The following is a 20,220-nucleotide window of genomic DNA, read 5'->3' as shown; positions in this document are numbered from 1 at the left end:
AATGCATTTCATGAGAGGCATCTGTGGTTTCTGCACCAGAAACTTTATTTGAAAGTTGAAAATGTGAGTATTTCTATTTGGTCACCTGACATGTAATTTTCACTAAACTTCAGTCATTTGTAAACTATTCACAGTTTTTTCCCTTTTCTGTATACCATCCCAGACCATTGTGACAATTAGTTATGAATTCAGGGTTTGTTTGGTTTTTTTAAGTTTATTTACTTTGAGCGAGAGACAGCGTGCAAGCATGAGCACGAGTAGGGGAGGGGCGGGGGGGGAGGCTCCTCCTGCTAACAGCAGACTCCATGCTATTAGCACAGAGCCCAACACGGGGCTTGATCTCACGAACTGTGAGATCATGACCTGAGCCAAAGTCGGACGCTTAACCAACTAAGCCACCCAGGCACACTGTGAATTTGGTTTTTAAAAATGAGCTCATTTTTAAAAACTTAAATACCTTTCTTTTGAAAGGATGTTTGATATTAGTGCCATAAGTGGAAATGAAGATCATCTGCCACAAACATAAGGTAATCATAAAAATGAGTATAATGGTAACAGCTTATTACATTCAAGCTAGACATTGTTACTTGCAGAAGGCTCTAAGGCTGATGATGTCCCTTGTGTCCCTTTGTTTAAAAATATGATTAGCAAGCATTAGAGAGGTGTTAAAAATAAATAATCCCCAAACTGAGACTTCCTCCGTGGGGTAATCGGGATTTGAGTCACTTCCTCACTGGGCGATCTGGTATTGTTTAATGCTGTGTCTGTGTTACATGCAGAAGTATCTCTTGTTCTACCTACAGTCATCTTGAACACCACCTTTAGGTCACAAAGTGGCAGAGAGCACACAGTGTGGAGGAGGCAAAAGCATAGCCGTCTGTCGCAAAATCAGTTTTCTTGGTTTCTCTGACAAATACACGTGACATTACTAATGCAAATGCAAGAGTCGGAGTGTGTGTGTGGGAGGGAAGCGTGTGTTTAAAACACCCTGGGGGGTGCCTGGGGGGCTCAGTCATTTGAGTGCCCAACTCTCGGTTTCAGCTCAGGTCATGATCTCATGGTTCGTGAGTTTGATCCCGGCATCCAGCTCTGTGCTGACACAAATTTTCTCAAAAATAAATACTTTTTAAAACTCAAAAAATGAAACAAACCAAAAAAAAAAAAAAAAAAACCAAAAACAAAAAACCAACTCCACCCTGAACTGTTATAAAACACTAAGAAGGCAAAAGAAAACAAAAATAAAATGTAAAGCCTCAAAAATCTTCCAGTTGGGTCACAAAGAGTTCAGCACATCAGTATCCCTTAGAACTCAATTTTAAGAGAGACTCTGTATAGCCCATCCCCATCCTAACCTTGGCCTTGAACCAACCTACAAGCCAGCTTTTAAAGAGAGGAATTCACCTCATTTATTATCTGACTCCCTGTCCTGAAGGAGCCTCCACCTTATCTATCATTTCTGCCTTTTAATTTTCATAAACGATAAGAACTATAATAAAGCTATTCTTCCCAGCATTTCATCTCTGGAAATCTCTTTTACTGACTGTCTCCTGTCTGCCTTCTTGATTGACCATTGGTGCTCATAAGATTATACTCAGATATTTAAGGAATCAAGAAAACCTGGGGCACCTGAGTGGCTCAGTCAGTTGAGCATCCGACTTTGGCTCAGGTCATGATCTCATGGTCTGTGAGTTCGAGCCCCACATTAGGCTCGCTGCTGTCAGCTCAGAGCCCACTTCAGATCTTCTGTCCCGCCCCCCTCTCTTTCTGCCCCTTCCCTGCTCGCTGTCTCAAAAATAAACAAACATTTAAAAAAAAAAAAGAAAAGAAAACCCCCACAGATTTAATTATATTCCATGTAGGTGTGATATAAATTGTATTTTCGTATTGTTTTGTATTCTGATATTTTGAGACCTGCCAATCCATGTGTGCTGTATAGAACTGTTAGAATATTTGTTGAATGAGAACATCATATTCCACAGCCTTGCTAAATAACAGTTGTGGTTCTAAGAAATACCAACAAGAACTTAAAGCACCATGGAAATAAACACTGAGTTCTGGGTCCGTTTGTTTTGTAGGTGGACATTCTGGAACATTCTCATAACGTCACAGTTGGTTATTATGCTACCAAAGGGAGACTGGTATACTTGCCTGCCGTAGTGATTGAAATGCTGGGTGTTTATGGGGTCAGCAACGTCACTGCAGATCTGAAGCAACATACCCCAAACTTACAGTCAGTGGCAGTACTTGCCTCCCCGTGGAATCCCCAGCCTGCAGGCTACTTCCAGCTGAGAACAGGCAAGTACCTATCCGTTCTGGGATTGGGGGCAGTACCAAGATGACACCCTGTTTAAAAAGGTCAGTGCCAGCTGCTCCATCATCTCTTAAAGCCTTTGTGCACTTTCCTCAAAGGGCCCTGCTAATCAACTGTCCAGTTCCCTGCACATGAGCCTAAAGTTCCCAACCCTGGATTTATTAGAAATGGTCCTTCGCTGGAGCCTTCCTTCCCAATTTATATAATTAGTACTTTATGAGCAACAAGTACTGTATTTTTAATTTTTTCCCCTGTATTTCCAGTGGATACTGATAAGAGCTAAGCATCCAAGATCTGTGCTTTGGAGCAACACGTTCTAGATGCCACTGAATCTGAATCTCCGAGTTTAGGCCTTAGAGTCTTTCTCTCAAGCTCCCTCTTGATTCTGATCATGTGGTTGGTGAACCACAAGAGTGGAGAAACCATCAAAATTGAAAGACTCCATCAACTTAGTGATGCAGGCCAACTGACTCTTTTTCCCCTTCCAAAGAAAGAGAAGACATGATCTTTCTTTGATTGTTTTTTTTTTTTTAATCATTCTTGGAGCAGATGTCTGCATAATCCAACCAAATGATCACTAAGCCCTTTACATTACAAGGAACCTCAGGTTCGATCATGCTTTTAACTCTTCTCTATTGTAAATCATTTTAAGAGTCACTTCCAGCACTACAACTAACCCCTGTCAGTCCTTACTTGCCTGATTTCTCTGATGTCAAATCATGCTGTTTTATATGGTGATTGTTAAGTCCAAGGAACTAAGACACACAACTTTGGTGAGAGCGGATTGATTACTCCCATTCCAGTGCTGCAGTTTGTGAGCCAGTCCGACAACATCCAGTCCTGCAAGTTTGCTCAGACGATGGAACAGAGACTGCAGAAGGCCTTTCAGGATGCAGAGAGGAAAGTCCTGAATACCAAGAGCAATCTGACAATTCAGGTAAGGAGGAGGGCACTTCCACCATGTAGTTGACAGAGGCCAGCCATGATGCAAATGCTGGCAAGGGGACTTGCTCCCCTATTTCAAAACTGTCTGGTGTAAATGTAACTTTGTACTTTGGGCATGTGATATAGACAGGAGGAGATGCCACTCTGGGCCACGGAGTCGAGTTGGTCCTGGCATTGATGAGAATGTCCGAAGTATGGCCATGACAGCAGGGATGCTGTTTTGCTATCTACCTGGTATGGTTTGGGATTTTGTATTTATTTTCCCATGTGAAGCTTCCTCGGGCCTTCCCAATACATTTACTATTTTAAAAATGAAACTAGCTATGCTGTATAAGATATAGTCTCATAAAATGAATCAAATATCTTGTAAAATGAATCCATTCTAAATAGCTAACTCATCAAGATTTGCCTATCTTGTGATTTGCATTGCATTATTTTCTTTTAGAGTTTATTTATTTGTTCATTGTGTGTGTGTGTGTGTGTGTGAGAGAGAGAGAGAGAGAGAGAGAGAGAGACAGAGAGAGAGAGAGAGAGAGAGAGAGAGAACGCAAGCAGGAGCAGAGAGAGAGGGGGAGAGAGAGAATCCCAAGCCGTCTCCACACTCAGGGCTCGAACTCACAAACCTTGAGATCATGACCTGAGCCGAAGTCAAGAGTTGGATGCTTAACCAGTTGAGCCACCGAGGCACCCCTGCATTGAGTTATTTTCTAGACATCCACATGCACAGTCACCCTAGTTTACACACACACACACACACACACACACACACACACACACACACACATATTTTATATTTGGGGCTTACCATATGCCAGGACTGTGCTAGGTGTTTTAAAAATATTTTGCTAAATAATACTCAAGATATCCCACTGAAGTATTATTATCACCGTTTCACAAAAGAGGGAACTGAGAGAGAGGCTAAGAAACTTCCAGAAGGTCACATGGTTGGTAAAGAATGGAACAAAGATTTGAGTCAAAGCCCATAATCTTATTCACTATGCTATACTATGAAACTTTTGGCAAACACATGAATTCTTTCCCAGGAAAATCCTACTCCTAGTCTACTATATTTCAGTTTACTGGACTTACAGTAGACATGCCACTAAAGCTTTTCTCAGAGCCACTTTTTGCAATTATATAGTTAACATCCCTCTAAAGTCAGATGCTTCTTAATGATATTCATGCAGCCCCCAAATTTCTCTGATTAACTGTACAACCCAATGTCTCTATTTTTACTGAACTAAATCCTTTGCAATTAAACCCAGTGGTTTTGAAATTGACATTTAGCATAAGTGAATTATCAGCAAAGCCAATACGATGTAGAAAGCATACAATTTAATTTGAACGAGCAGCTTTCCTTTTCTAGATTTATCCAAAGTGTACATGGAAGTATCTCATTATGATTTGGTTCATATTAGATTAAGATCTAAAAACGTGTCACAAACACAAGATTTATGTAAGAAGTATGACTCAGCTCCCTTGTGGGAGATCTTTTTCTTTCTGATTGGATTGTGATCCTCACAGGTGCATGATTCTAGTTAGGGCTCAGCAGCAAAACATATACTCTGATTGTATTCAGGAAGCACAGACCCAATGAGTGCCTGGTATTTATCAGGCACTGGGAGAGACATCAAGATAAATAAGCTGACTTTGTCCTTAAGAAGCCTCACTTGTGTTGTTGTATGTTAGTAATGGGCCATGAACTTTGTAAAGCAAGTAGCAAACTTCCCTTAGAAAAGACTATAACAGACAATTTGAAAACTGCATCTACATACATTTTATTTTATTTTATTTTATCTTATTTTATTTTATTTTATTTTATTTTATTTTATTTTACTTATTGTATTGTATTTTTATTTAATTTTTTTAGAGAAAGAGAGAACATGTGAGTGGGGGCATGGGGAAGGGCAGAAGGAAAGAGAGAGAGAATCTTAAGTAGGCTCCATGCCCAATGTGGGGCTCAGTCTCATGACCCTGCAATCATGACCTGAGCCGAAATCAAGAGTCAGATCTTTAACCAACTGAGCCACCCAGGTGCCCCTGCATCTACATACATTTTAGATGCTCTTGAACATTTCAGCAACTCTTGAAATGAATGGATAATTGGGTGAGTTGTTTTGTTAACCCTATTTCGCTTGTTGCCATGGCTGACAAGAATTCCAGAACCAATTTGTTGCCTGGATTTTGGAACCCTATATGCAAAAGGCCCCTATATCATGCATATATTAGCTACATGCTAACCATCCCCCTGGGGTTGTCTTTAATCCTCCTGGGCTTGTACCCTGACATGGTTTTTGTAATTAATAACTTTCCGTTTTATGGTATTAAATGTAATTTAGAGGGCAGCTTGGATTCTTTCTGGAATAAGGCCACATAAATATTTAATTAATTTGTTCACAGAGTCATTGAAAAGTGACTTTTTTTTTTTTTTACTTGTATAGCATTGGTATTAGGGGCTAGATTACAGTATACTCAATTAGGACCTTTTTGGTTGTGAATCGAAGCATATAAGGCTTAAACAAAAAGAGGTGATTGGCTCATATAACTGAAGGGTTCACAGCATATTTCCTTCAGGCCCAATTTGATTCAGGTGCTTATATGATTTCTTCATGAAGTTCTCTCTTTATACCTTGGTTTTGCCCTGGGCTCGCATCATCTTCAGGACCAGTAGGGTGATCCCTGGCACCTCCAGGTTTGCCTCATCCTTACTGCTCACGGTCTTATGGAACCAAGGTGCCTTTTTTTGTGGCATTCTAGGAAAAATCCTGGGATTAGCTCTCATTGGACCCAGATGGACTATGTGCCCATTTCTGGAGCAGTAACTGTGACCAAGGAGATAAAATGTCCCAATCAAGTAGGCCTGGCTATGCCCACTCCTAGAGCTTGAGCACACGAATCCAACTGGAGAGAAGAGGTGTTTGCCTGAGGAAATTATGGTGCTGCCATAGAAGAAGGGAGAATGGATGCTGGGTGGGCAAAACACCAGCATTCCATTCCACTAGCATTTTTTTTTAGGTCTGATTAGCTAAATGGATTGTGGCAGGAGTGAGTGGGAAGTAAGAGATAAGGCCAGAAGTCACAGGAGTCTAAAAGTAAAGGGGTAATGGGAAAGTGCCCCCTGTAGGGGCTGCTTGTACTAGGGACAAGGCATGACTTTCAGGGAACATTGACATGACCTTAGCTCAGGCCTGTGAACCTCTTCTTATTTATGAAGCTAGTTTTAAGCAGCCACCAAGAATGGTTACACTTTTCTTAACTATAAAAATGAGGTTATTAAAGAAGACAAAAAAAGAAGGACAATTTGTGCTTATGAATTGGAAGACTTGATATTGTTAAGATATCAGTACTGCTAAGAGCGATCTACAGATTCTCTGCAATCCCTATTAAAATCCCAGTGACTTTTTTTTTTTCAGAAATAGAAAAACCCATCCTAGAATTCATACGATTCATTTGGTATCTCAAAGGACCATGAATAGCCAAAACAATCTTGAAAAAGAAAAACATAGTTGGAATTCTCATGCTTTCTGATTTCAAAACTTACTACAGAGCTACAATAATCAGAACAGTGTGGTACTGGCATAAAGACAGACATACAGACAAATGGAACACAAACAAGATTGCAAAAAAAAAAAATCTTTGCATATATGGTCAAATGATTTTTGACAAGGGCCTCAAATCCATTCAATGGGGAAAAGACAATCTTTTCAACCAATGGTATCGGGAGAACTGGACATCCACAAACAAAAGAATGAAGTTGGACCCTTATCTAACACCATATACAAAAATTAACTTAAGTGGATCAAAGAACTAAACATGAGAGCCAAAACTATAGGACTCTTAGAAGAAAACAGAGGAGAAAACTTCATGGTATTGAATTTGGCAATGATTTCCTGGATATGACACCAAAAGTATGGGCAACAAAAGAAAAAGTGGTTAAATTGTACTTCAGAATTAAACACTTTTGGGGCATCTCGGTGGCTCAGTCAGTTAAGCTTCTGACATTGGCTCAGGTCATGATCTCACAGTTTGTGGGTTTGAGGCCCATGTTGGGCTCTGTGCTGACAGCTCAGAGCCTGGAGCCTGCTTCAGACCCTGTGTCTCCTCTCTTTGCCCCTCCCCCACTCATGCTCTGTCTCTCTCTGTCTTTCAAAAATAAACAAATGTTTAAAATTAAAAAAAAAAAAACACTTTTGTAGATCAAAGGGCACAGTTGATCAAAAGGCAACCCACAGAATGGAAGACAATAATTGCAAATCATATATTGGATAAGGAGTAAATATCTAGAATATATAAAGAACTTCTACAACTCAAAAACATAAAAACAGTCCGATAAAGAAATGGGCAAACAGCTTGAATAGACATTTCTCCAAATAAGATACATAGATCAATAAGCACATGAAAAAATGTTCTACATGACTAATCATTAGGGAAATGAAAATCGAAACCACAATATACCACTTCACACCTATACGCTTCATACCTATTAGGGTGGCTATTTAGAAAAAAGAAAAGGGTTCCTGGGTGTCTCAGTAGGTTGAGAGTCCACTTTCAGCTCAGGTCATGATCTTGCAGTTCGTGAGTTGGAGCTCCGTGTTGGGCTGTGTGCTGATAGCTCGGAACCTGGAACCTGCTTTGGATTTTGTGTCTCCTTCTCTCTGCCTCTCTCTCTCTCTCTTAAAAATAAATAAACATTAAAAAATTTTTTTAAAGATAAAAAATAGCAAGTGTTGGTAAGAATATGGAGGAATTGGAATCCTCGTGCATTGCTGGTGAGCTTCTCAAATGGCATAGCTCTGTGGAAAATGGTATGGTGGTTCCTTAAAAAATTAAACATAGAATTACCATATGATCCAGCAATTCTACTTCTGGGTATATACCCAAAAGAAAGTGGGGACTTGAAGATATATATGTATACCCATGTTCACAACATTATTCACAACAGGCAAAATGTGGTAGCAGCCCAAGTGTCAATCCACAGAAGAATGGACAAGAAATGTAGTATATACATCCGATGGACTGTTATTCATCTTTTAAAAGGAAGGAAATGCTGACATATGCTACAACATGGACGAAGCTTGAGGACATTATGCTAAGTGAAATAAGCTAGTCACACCAGGACAAATACTATGTGATTCCTCTTATAAAAGGTGTTCAGTTTTGTCAAATGAATAGAGTAGAATGTTGGTTTTCAGGGGCTGAGGAGAGGAAGAAATGGAGAGTTGTTTAATAGGTACAGAGTTTCAGTTTGGGAAGATGAAAAAGTTGTGGAGATGGATGGTGGTGATGGCCACACAACAGTGTGAATGTACTTAAGGCTGCTGAACTGTACCCTTAAAGTGGTTAACATGATAATTTTATGTGTATTTTGCCACATTTTTTTTTAAAGTTATAACTTACTGGATCCAGTGTAGTTTCTGTAGAAGAAACTACAAGTTCTATCGGCATCTTTGGGATCCAGTGAGATTTAGTTTAGTTGAAAAGCAAAAAAATAGAATGTTCACACTGGAGATAATGGTCAAAAAGTTATTTTCGTTATTACTCTTTTAGGTGCCAGTACAGTTGAGTCTTTTGAGTTGTTCAGAGAGAAGCACCTTTATTTTTGGTACCCTGGGAAGGTGGCATGAATACCTGTGGCTCAACCACAGTCCAAAAATACTTTCAGAAAAGAGAGAAAGAGTTGACCAGAAACGTTGATTGAGTGTATCATTAATCATGGGACTACAAGCTCTGTGTTGGAAAATTATATAGCAACTTCCAGGGGTGCCTGGGTGGCTTAGTCAGGTTGAGCATCCGACTTCAGCTTGGGTCATGATCTTGTGGTCCATGAGTTTGAGCCCCACGTCGGACTCTGTGCTGACGGCTCGGAGCCTGGAGCCTGCTTTGGATTCTGTGTCTCCCTCTCTCTCTGCCCCTCCCCTACTCTCAGTCTCTCTTTCTCTCTCTCTCTCTCTCTCTCTCTCTCAAAAATAAATGAACATTAAAAAAAATTTTTTTAAAGAGAATTATATAGCAACTTCCCCTTATGGGAAAAGTGAGAAATAACAAGAAGGTATTCTTGACAATCTTTTTAAAAATAATGTCTAAAAGGAAAGTTGCAGGGATATTTATGTCTGAACACACAAAGTTCTGGGAAAGACAGGATTATCAGTTGGCTCCCTGCAGGAAGAGAGGTCACACTCAGATAAAGGTAATTTGAAGAAAGTCTAATAAAAGGGACTCTTTGCAGAAGCATGGGCAGGCTCTAGGAAAACCACTTATAGCCAAGGCTATAAGTATTGGGGCCTGATGGGGCAAGGGGAAAGAGCAGTTACAGGAGGCAGAGGCCAAAGCTGCCCCCATAAGAGCCCCACTGTGGGAAAGGAGTCCCCGACATACCAGTTCTCTGACCCCACTCTCCTTCCAGTCTCTCACATCCTCCCGAGCTCCTTTTAGCTGAAGCCAGAGGGAAAGGAGCCCACCGAGGTGGTCCACAGTGTCTGCCTTTCGGGACACTGAGCAAAACGTGGATGGGTGGGTGGCAAGTGAATCCGGAAGGGGAGAGGACACAGAACAGAACCCAGCACAGAACCCCACACTATCTCACCAAATTAAATAACTTCCTACTGCATCTGTTTTTCAAATCTCATCTGTGGGATATTTTTGTCCATACATTGACCCAGAAAACCGCATTTTCCAGTAATGAGAAAACGGACTTAGACAAAATTCAAGAAGAAAACCACACGATCTCATAGTAATATTTACATATTCCATATTGAATTAATAGGTCACAAGGAAATGTAATCACTCTCAAAAGAGGCTGTTTTATATTTCTGAATTCCTTTTGTCATCAGGTTTAATCACTCTGCCCATTCGCTAGGGTGATGATCAGTTGTGTAGAAACTTCAAGGTTCCCCCCACATTTAACACAGGCTTTCTCTGAGCAGTTGAGGCCTCTTAGATTTAACATTTCCACGCTCTATTTTGTATTTTCAGAACCATAAATGTAACCTGAGACAATTTAGCCCCTGGAAGAGATACACATACCTGGTTAAAACCCGAAGTCAGACTATCTGGGTTAGAATCCTGGCTACATAACTTATTATCTATTATCTATGTGATCATGGGCAAGTCTCTTGATCATTCCGGGCCTCAGTTTGCTCCTCTGTAAAATGGAGCCATAGCTGGATACACTTCATGGGGTTGTGGTGAGAACCGAATGAGATCACGTGTCCTCAGCACAGTGCCTGGCACTCAGCCAGCAATCCATAAATGACGGGTATTTGTTATTCTTGTCTCTTCCTTGCTTTTCTTCACGTCCCTCTCATCACTGCCCTCAACTTCCGCTTAAACTTCTCCTCCCAGGGCTTCCATGAAACAGACCTTCATCTTATTTGGCATGTCTCCCTCCCCTTTCCTCCTGTGTCGATTCAGATTGTGAGCACATCCAATGCCTCCCAGACAGTCACCTTGGTGTACGTGGTGGGCAATCGGAGCTCCTTCCTCAACGGCACAGTCGCCAGCAGCCTCCTCCGCCAGCTCTCAGCTGAGCTGGTTGGGTTCTACCTCACCTACCCGCCGCTCACCATTGCTGAACGTGAGTATGTTCACCCCTCACAGGGACACTGCCTTTTCCCTTCCCCTCAGGTCCCTTCCCCATTTAACAAATGTCTATTGTGCCAGGCACATACTAACTCTTTTATCGTGAAACAACTGAAATCGGTGATGAACGGGGATTGAATTGATAACAAGTATATTGCACACTGAACAAAAGCATTGGTTAGGTGCCTTTACAGTTCACATATCTTATGTCATCGAATCCTCACAAAGCACCCTATAGTAGTACAGAATGTGCCCCACTTTGCAAAGGAGAAAACTGAAGTTCCAGGAGGTGTAACAAGATGCCCACTGTCACAGCTAATGAGACATGGAACCTAGGGCTTGAACCCAAACAGTCTGCCTTTGAGCTTACAGTAACTGCCCTGTGGGGCGTCTGTCCTTGTGGCCTTCTGGGTTGCTATGGTTTCCACCCATTTGTGTCATCAGCAAATGTTCCCGGGCCTTCAGCCCTTGCCCTGGCTATAGATAACATAATGCAACTCATTTGCAATCAGCATCGTGACTTTACTGGATGAAGTCCCCATAGTCAGTCTTGTAGCCTCCTCTTCCTCTAATGTTTCAGTTATATAATCCTCATTACCATGCAGAAGGCATAGACTCCAAAGACAGTGCAGCCTACATTTTGTACCCAAACACTTACTTGGTAGCCAAAGGAAGTCAAGATTTGTGCTCTTAAATGTAATTGTTAATACATTTCTCAAGGTCATTGGTCAAGTTTTTTTTTTTTAACTTTCTGTTTCCTTCTGTGGTTGCATTTGATACTTTAAATAAATGAAATTGTGTATGTGGATGTACTTAGCACACAGTAGCCACTCAGAATTGTTTTGAGTGTTTAAATGGCAAGCTTTTGCGAATTTCCACATAGTAAAGAAAGATGACTCTGAATTTTGTGGAAAGGACAATGTCATGAAAGATGGCATTATGTCACATGGCAGCATGTGAAGAATTTATTTTCTTTCCTCTTGATATTCTGATAATAGCAACAACTAAGATTTATTGAGCACTTACCATGTGCCAGGCTCTGCGCTAAACCCTTTACATGAATTAGCGCTTATGGCCACCATACCTTCAAAAGAACCAGGACTATGTCACAAACATTTGGCTAATAATAAACTTAGTCCTTGACACTGGAAAAATCCATTCAAGAGAGGATCATTTCTAAAAATATTAGTGATGGTTGGATAGTTTTTACAAAGAATGTTATAGTTAAGACAGGTTCTAGCTGTGAGTTTTGATAGTGAAGATGTTCCACTTAGGAAGGTTCTGATGAAAAAATCAGAAGAGCAGAAATTTACAAACCCTAAAAACCACTTCATCTGAAAGTTAGCCCTTTACTAAGCATTTTACTTTTCAGAACAGCGAAATAGTTTTGGCCTGTATATCCTGGAGTTCCTAAGAATGATAAAGCTGAATTTAGTTGTTTGATATTTTATTATGTATGTCCATTTTCCTAAGTAATATTTACATATAAAAACTTGGTGTGTTTCTTATTTGTTTTAGCACTGGAATATCCCAACCTTGATATATCGGAAACAACCAGAGACTATTGGGTAATAACAGGTAATCTCTTATTTTACTCCCCCTTTCCTCTTATCAGGTTGCTGTGTGTTTTTTTAAACTACATGTCGGGGCGCCTGGGTGGCGCAGTCGGTTAAGCGTCCGACTTCAGCCAGGTCACGATCTCACGGTCTGTGAGTTCGAGCCCCGCGTCAGGCTCTGGGCTGATGGCTCAGAGCCTGGAGCCTGTTTCCGATTCTGTGTCTCCCTCTCACTCTGCCCCTCCTCCGTTCATGCTCTGTCTCTCTCTGTCCCAAAAATAAATAAACGTTGAAAAAAAAAATTAAAAAAAAAATAAATAAACTACATGTCAAAAGAAGTCCCCAAAACGAAATAATATAATAATAATAATAATAATAATAATAATAAAAACTGCATGCCATTCAGTGATAGAATCAGCATCTTTTCTTTGGTCCTGTCTTTTTTTTTTTTTAAATAGTTTTTAAAGTTTATTTTTATTTATTTTGAGAGACAGCAAGGGGGGAGGGGCTGAGACAGGGAGAGAGAGAGAATCCCAAGCAGGCTGTGCACTGCCAGCATAGAGCCTGACACGGTGCTCGATCTCACCAGCCATGAGATCATGACATGAGCCGAAGTCTAGAGTTGGGTGCTTAACCGACTGAGCCATCCAGGGGTCCCTCTTTGGACCTGTCTTATAAGTCAAGGAGTTACTTCCATAGCGCCAGAAATGGGTAAAGTAAGCTAAGAAAAGATATCATATGAAGGTGAATATTAGGTAACCATTCAAAACAGCAAATTGTAAAGTCCCATCCACTGCCTCCTCTTTGCAAAAAGTAGATAATCAGAAGGTATAACAGTAACCTGTGGATGTTTAGGGACTGTCCCTGGGAATGGTTGTTTATTTAAAGATGGTAGGCCTTTCTGCAGTGCCCTACAAAACCCCAGTGAAAGGCTGAGGAATGCTAGGCATGCATTTTTCTCTTTCCTCGGCACACACCCCACACCTACACTGATCCTGGTGGAACCCAGTCGTGTCCTGACAGTGAGGGCGAATGGAAGTAGAAGGGAGTTTGGGTGACATTTTCTTTTTTTCCTTGACATTTCCCAGCTGAGCTTTATGAAACAGCAAAAAACTTGTTTGTGTTTTTCCAAAGCCAGACAGTCACTCTGAAAATCTTACAGAAAGCAAGGATTGGGAGCAAAGAGAGAAGACAGATATTTGTGGGAGAAAGTGACCAGCCCAGCTGTACATGGAGTGGGGAGGGGAAGGGGAAGGTATTAGCTTGGTAGGGACACCATAGCAAAGTACCACAGACTTTTGGGGCTTCAGCAGCAGGAATTTATTTTCTCATAATTCCAGAGGCTGGCAGCCTGACATCAGAGTGTCACCAGGCTTGGTTTCTTCTGAGGCCTCTCTCCTTGGCTTGTAGATGGCCATCTTTACTTGGCATCTTCCCTCTGTGTGTGTCTGTGTCCTAAACTCCTCTTCTTCTTATTTTTGTTTTAATTTTATTTATTTATTTATTTTGAGAGAGAGATTGAGAGAGAGAGAGAGAGAGAGAGAGAGAGAACACAAGAGTACAGGTTGAGGAAGGGCAGGGAGAGGGAGAGAGAGAGAATCCCAAGCAGACTCCCTACCACCAGCACAGAGCCCGATGTGGGGCTCCAACCTGTGAACCATGAGATCGTGACCTGAGCCAAAACCAAGAGTCAGATGCTCAACTGACCGAGCCACCCAGGCACCCCCTAAACTCCTCTTCTTATAAGGACACCCATCATACTGGATGAGGGCGCACCCATATGACCTTATTTTACCTTACTCACCTCTTTATGGGCCTCATCTCCAAATACAATCCCATTCTGAGGTACTGGGGGTTAAGACTTCAACATATGAACTTTGGGAGGACATAATTCAGCCCCTAACACGGAGAGAGGAAGATCCTACAAGTTGTGGAAGTTGTGCCTGGGCAAGCCGGTCTGAAACCTCCCTCCCTTCTCCCCTGCCCTATTCCCTCCCTCACCTGCTGTCCCAAACCAGCAGTAGACAGGTTGCTGCCTAGAATCCTGACAAAGGAGCACACTGCCCTGCTCAATGAGGCCCGCTCCAGACCTCTCCGAAATGGCAGAAAATCACATTGCTTTCTCCCTGGTAGATCCATGGATATGCAGACATTATTTTACCTGCTAAGAAGACAAACTGAAGAAATCTGTTATTTAAAAATTTTATTTATTTTGAGAAAGACAGAGACAGCATGGAGGGGCAGTAGTTAGAGAAGGAGAGAGAGAATCCCAAGCAGGCTCCACACTGCCAGCACAGAACCAGACGTGGGACTCGAACACATGAAGCTGTGAGATCATGACCTGAGCTGAAACCAAGAGTCAGGTGCTTGGGGCGCCTGGGTGGCTCAGTCGGTGGAGCATCCTACTTCGGCTCAGGTCATGATCTCACGGTTTGTGAGTTCGAGCCCTGCATCGGGCTCTGTGCTGACAGCTCAGAGCCTGGCCCCTGCTTAGGATTCTGTGTCTCCTCCTCTCTCTGCCCCTCCCCTGCTCATGCTCTGTCTCTCTGTGTCTCAATAATAAATAAAAAAAAACATTTTAAAAAATTTAAAAAAAAAGTCAGGTGCTTAACCGACTGAACCACCCCGGTGTCCCAAGAAATCTGTTTTAAAAGAATAAAAATGGAGTTTGTACACAAGAGGGAGATGATATTAACCCAGCAGTGCCATTTTGAACCAGCAGGTTATGAAACACTTCCAGAAGCATGTTTACTCCAGCAGGAATGCTGCTCTTTACCTTGCAGACATCTCTCCTAGTAACTGTAAGCTTTATGCTAAATGGTAACATATCTGCCCTTAAACACCAGCTGCCCTGGACAGCTTCCTGTCTCGCCCTTTCCTTATGTACCCGGATCCTGCCCTGACTCTGTCTGAGTGGCATAACCTTCACAAAACCATCCTGAGACTTCACCTCTTGCCCGCTCAGCTGTGTAACCCTCATTTATTTCTGTTGTTGCTGTTGCTGCTGCTAATCGGAATACACAGTAGCCTCTGTCACTGTGTTTGGGGCTGGTTGGCCCAGTTAGTGCCCATGGGAGGGGAGAGAACCAGCTTCAGGATGGCCCTCCTTCCTTCTCACCAGCTCCCACCAGCCTTTGACCATCATTTATGGGAACTAGGATGAAGATAGCTTTGTTCATCGTGCTCCGAGGCACATCCCCTTGAATAACCACTCTGCCCTTTGCTCCCAGATGTCCGTCAAGGGTACTGCACCTTCTTTCCTCATTTGCAGCAGCTCAGAGGATGGGGAACAACTTTCCTTTCCATAGTTGGTATTATAAAACCCTGACATGTTTCCATCTGCTTCCCCACTAAATTTATATTAAATATGTTTTTACACACTGTTCACTTCTCCTTTCCCTGAGCACGGGTCCCTCGTGGCTCCGTTAAGGTGATTCCTGCAGCGCCTCCCTCTGTCATCCGTGGACCTTGTGGCCAGGATTGTGTATATGAGGCAGGACAGAGATGCACAGACTTCATATTGCTGCCTCACAGGGGTCAGAGCCCATCTTAGGTTTATCCACTTGTCTCTGTGAAACCCACTAGTCAAAATATCCCAGACCCAGAAGGCTTATGATTTCTTCTGGTCTTAGCCCAGCTGCTGCTAACCATAGCATGTCCTTGAGCACGTCACTCAGGCCCTGTGGGCGTCTCACTCTCACCTGTGGAATGAGGGGAAGATAGGAGCTGAGCTGTCTGGTTCTTTTGGCTCTGAATGTATGGGATTCAGTTACACATAAAACAATTCAATATAGGAAGCTGAATCAGGCCGACCTGATTGCTGGAATTTTAGAGCCCGGTGCAGTTGTAAATAAAGAAGGATTAAGAGACCAGTGATGTAACAGCCCCCGAATCTTCTGGACCAGCTCCTTTGAACACAGCTGGGGACTTGCTCACCTCCTCTGAGCTGAGTCAGTGGTGGCTAAGGGTGAGTGGCCAGGGCCCTGGCTGGTGTGATGGGCTGCTGTCCTCGTGGGCATGTGTGCCAGGGTCCAAGACCCCCTACTGCTTTTGGGTCACTGTAGGAGATGTGGTCTCACGCCCCTTTCCAGGCCCTTTGGGCGGGTGAAGAAGACTGAGAGCCTGGGGCCTGCCATAGTTCTCAGGGGGAAGGAAAGGAGCCGCAGTCCTGGAACATAGTTATTTCTTCGTCTGGGAAGGATGTGTCTAGCAAGAAAGGGGCACATTTGAGCAACAACAACAGCCAGCATTTATGGGCCTCCTCTCTCGTACCTTTTAGCACGCCCCTCGAAGCATGTCTCTTCGAAAGTGTTGTTCCCCATAATGACACAATCAGGAGTAGATTATGATCCCTGTGTATTCAGATGAGGGACAAGGGTCCAGAGGAACTAAGGGACTTGCCCAAGAGCACTCAGTAAGGGGGCGCCAGGATGCAAACCCGGACCCCCCCTTTCAACCCCCAATTCTTCAACAGCTGCCAGGGAGGGACACATTCTCTTTGCAAACAGAGCAGTGAGGCACATGGGAACTGTCCAGTTGTGGGTTCCATGTAACTCTTTGGGAGGTTCCCACAGCCACCTGCAGTGCCCTGAAGATTGTGGTTTGTTTTTATTCTCCCTCAATTAAAAAAATTGGGGTAAAATAAACATAACATGCAATGTACTATTTTCACCATTTTTAAGTGCACGATTCAGTGGTATTAAGTACATTCACAGTGTTGTTGTAGCCATCACCACTATCTATTTCTTGAGCTTTTTCATCACCTGGAGGCTTTGACCATCCCTTTCTTTGATGTCTGTCCTTGCATCATCACTGGGCTTCCCTTAAAGTAATCCGTGATGATGCCCTTTGACTGTCCTGTGTGCCCACTCTTACCCTTGTCTGGTAGTCAGGAGAGGCCAACTTAGAAGTAGTTTTTCAACAGTGGTTTTATAATTTTACTAGAGGATCATCTTTGAAGCAGTAAGAACGAGGGTTCTGCTATCTGGGGCCAGGAGGTAGGCGGCCTTTCCTCAGCCTGACAGCTCGTCAGGAGGGATTCCAAGGGGCCTCTTGGGGACCCGCCGCAGAAGGAGCAGTGCAGGCGTGTTTTATCTTTGCAGGAATTCTGCTGACAGATGAGCTGAGAGTCCCTCACAAGGGCCCTGGAAAGAGAGCTGCTTTATACCCTCCGTAGGGATTATTTAGCATTTGTGGCTTCAAAGAAGTAATTTCTGAGACTCAGCTGTGGGTTTTATGTTTCTCTTGATCGGTTTCAACATCATTCTCTGTATCATGTTGTCATCAGTCACTTGTTCTGGCCCCATACAGAGTGTACCCATAACAACAGCTCATTCTTTGTATTCAGACTATTTCCATATCCCTGTAGATGGGTGGTCTTAATGGCCCTTGGCTGGACTATGGTAGTACAAACTCTGTTACATGAAAAGTCTTGTATTACATTCCCAGCCCATGATAAGTTTTCATCTCTTTGAAAAGATGAGAAGTTTTTTAAACATTTTTGATTTCAGGGGTGACTGTGTTTGGAGGCAGTATTTGCGTGTTTGGGGTTAAGTGTGTTTCCCAAGGGACTTGGAAGAAGGACTGGGCTTTCTTCAGGGGGAGAGGGTCAAAGGAAGTTGTTCCCGTGGTAGGTGACTGTTTCAGGCCCAGGATGGCCCTGGTGTTCCTTGTGGTCCTCCTCCTTGCAGTAGCCTGGAATTCTATCATTAACGCCTCAGCTACCCAGATAGCCCTGGGTATAGATGAAAGAGCAGTGGAGGAAGGATGGAAAGAGGGGCTTCATTTCCCTTCTACACACCAGGCACTGTAATAAGCTGTTTTATACATCTTGTCTCATTTCAACCTTACAGCCCATAAGGATAGATGTGCTGTGATATCAACTTTCTTACTCCCTTTTTGCAGAGAGGGACTTGGACTCAGAAAGGGCCAGAGGCTTGCCGGAAGTCCAACTGGCAAGCACCAGCACAGAAACAGAACCCACTCTTTTTATTACACAGTTCCGCTCTCGAATGGGATGGTACCTGAGAGGCCCTGGGTCACTTTAGAGGTGGGTCCCAAAAGGACCCCATAGAGGAGAGAGAGACAAGGACACTGAACAGGGTGGCTTTTCTATGTATAAGGGGCTGGGTTGCAGGATGGAGCTCAGCTTCCCTATCAAAGCTGCTGAGAAGGGAAAATATAATAAAGATAGCCCTGAGCCAGGGCTTCTGAGTGGGAACCAGTAAAAAAAAAAAAAAAAAAAAAAAGCCAATTAGTCATACCTGCAGCTATGCTGTATTCCCATATGGTCTCTAACAACACATAACATCTTAAATGAGGTTTGGATTAAATGCAGCAGCATTAAACATGTCACAGCTTGTGGAGGAGAGAGCTCAGGCATTGGAGTTACATAAGCATGGGTCTGAACCCTGACTTTGCTTGTTACTAGCTGTGTGCCCTTAGGCAAGTCATATAACCTTTCAGCATCTATAACGTGTGGACAGTGATCCCTAACTCCTGGGGATCTTGTGAAGGTAGACTGAGGTAAGGAAGGCCAAGTCCTAACATGAGATAGGGCCCATGGCCCTTAGTGGCTGGTGCAGGGGCGGTGGTGGTTGTGGTTTCTTGATCCACGGGGAGCCTGTCCCCTGAGCAGCCCCTCTGCCTTCTGCATCCACAGTGCTACAGGGCGTGGACAATTCGCTGGTGGGCCTGCACAACCAGAGCTTCGCCCGGGTCATGGAGCAGCGCCTGGCCCAGCTATTCATGATGTCCCAGCAGCAAGGCCGACGGTTTAAACGGGCCACTACCTTGGGAAGCTACACAGTGCAGGTGGGTGTGTATGTGTACTAAACCACTGGGGTCTTGTAATAAATGTACGGGAGTGTGCTGAGACTCAGTAAACCATGCTGTGTGCAGACGAGCGCCTGCCCTGCACACTGACTAAGCCACGTAATCAACACTACTCTTAGGTTTGGGGGGTTCATGGTCCTAAGCATCAAAGTCGTGGAGGAGGGTGAGAGTTAGCTACTCTCCTGTATTACTGCTAGACTGTAAGGTTTCAGAACAAATTCTGCACACGTGCACATATTTATCAGACAAAAGTGATTAGTAAGCAAGCATAGACTTTCTACTCCCCAACCTGTTCTGGAGACTAGATGGAGTCCCAGAGCTCGGGACCTTCAGATCTCTTGCCACAACTCCTATGGATGGCAGATGCACCAATCAATATTCCAGCTGCAGGAGTCTGTTACCCTTCTTTAGTCAGTCTCAACAAACAGAGCCCTCCATGTTTATAATGGTCAGGTGACCACACGGGGATTCAGGCGAGAGAGCTGTAGCAGACACTATTGATGCATTGCCCAAATCCCCTTCCCATTTCTACTGAATGCTACTGGGCTTCCAACAGCCACTGCTGAACCTTTATTGAAGGGCCATTCTTGAGATGCCAGAACCCACTTTGTCGATGCCATGGCTGGCTGGAAGTGCCTGGGAATTAACTAGCGGTGGGGGTGTGAATACAGCAACTCTCTTGCTTTGTGGCTATGAGAATTCTGAAATGTATGTTTTCAGTAATTGCCAGATATTTCCCATAGAATTAAGCTTTTTTAGCTGCCCACAGTGGTAACTAGATTAATAATGTACCTCTCGCTAGTTCCCTTCCACCCCCTGAATCACCTCTTCACCCTCCCGTCAGTTCCATGCACCTCCCAAATAATCCATCTACAAGGATTCAGCTCTTCTCAGTCTGCTTCAGAGGGAACTCTACAGACACAATGACCATCCCCAAGGTTAGAGGCTCCAAGCTTCTTTCTTGATTCTTTATTCAATTCGGGCAAGAGTGGGAAC

General features: G+C 43.3%; 1 protein-coding gene across 7 annotated transcripts in view; it reads left to right on the top strand.

Annotated features, from left to right (window-relative positions):
* The window catches only part of KIAA1549L (KIAA1549 like), a 267,700-nt gene that overhangs the window by 155,459 nt on the left and 92,021 nt on the right, over positions 1-20,220 (top strand). For all 7 annotated transcript variants that reach the window (XM_040495491.1, XM_040495494.1, XM_040495489.1 and 4 more), the window contains 5 exons: positions 2,076-2,295; positions 3,115-3,248; positions 10,667-10,829; positions 12,353-12,412; positions 19,052-19,203. In XM_040495491.1, coding sequence (XP_040351425.1) covers positions 2,076-2,295; positions 3,115-3,248; positions 10,667-10,829; positions 12,353-12,412; positions 19,052-19,203 — 729 coding nt within the window. The remainder of the gene's footprint in view (positions 1-2,075; positions 2,296-3,114; positions 3,249-10,666; positions 10,830-12,352; positions 12,413-19,051; positions 19,204-20,220) is intronic.

The sequence above is a fragment of the Herpailurus yagouaroundi genome, unplaced genomic scaffold, assembly GCF_014898765.1.
Source record: "Herpailurus yagouaroundi ecotype Mexico unplaced genomic scaffold, PumYag 187, whole genome shotgun sequence".
NCBI lineage: Eukaryota > Metazoa > Chordata > Mammalia > Carnivora > Felidae > Herpailurus > Herpailurus yagouaroundi.
The sequence above is the reverse complement of the archived record's forward strand: the minus strand, read 5'-3'. Positions and strand labels throughout refer to the sequence as shown.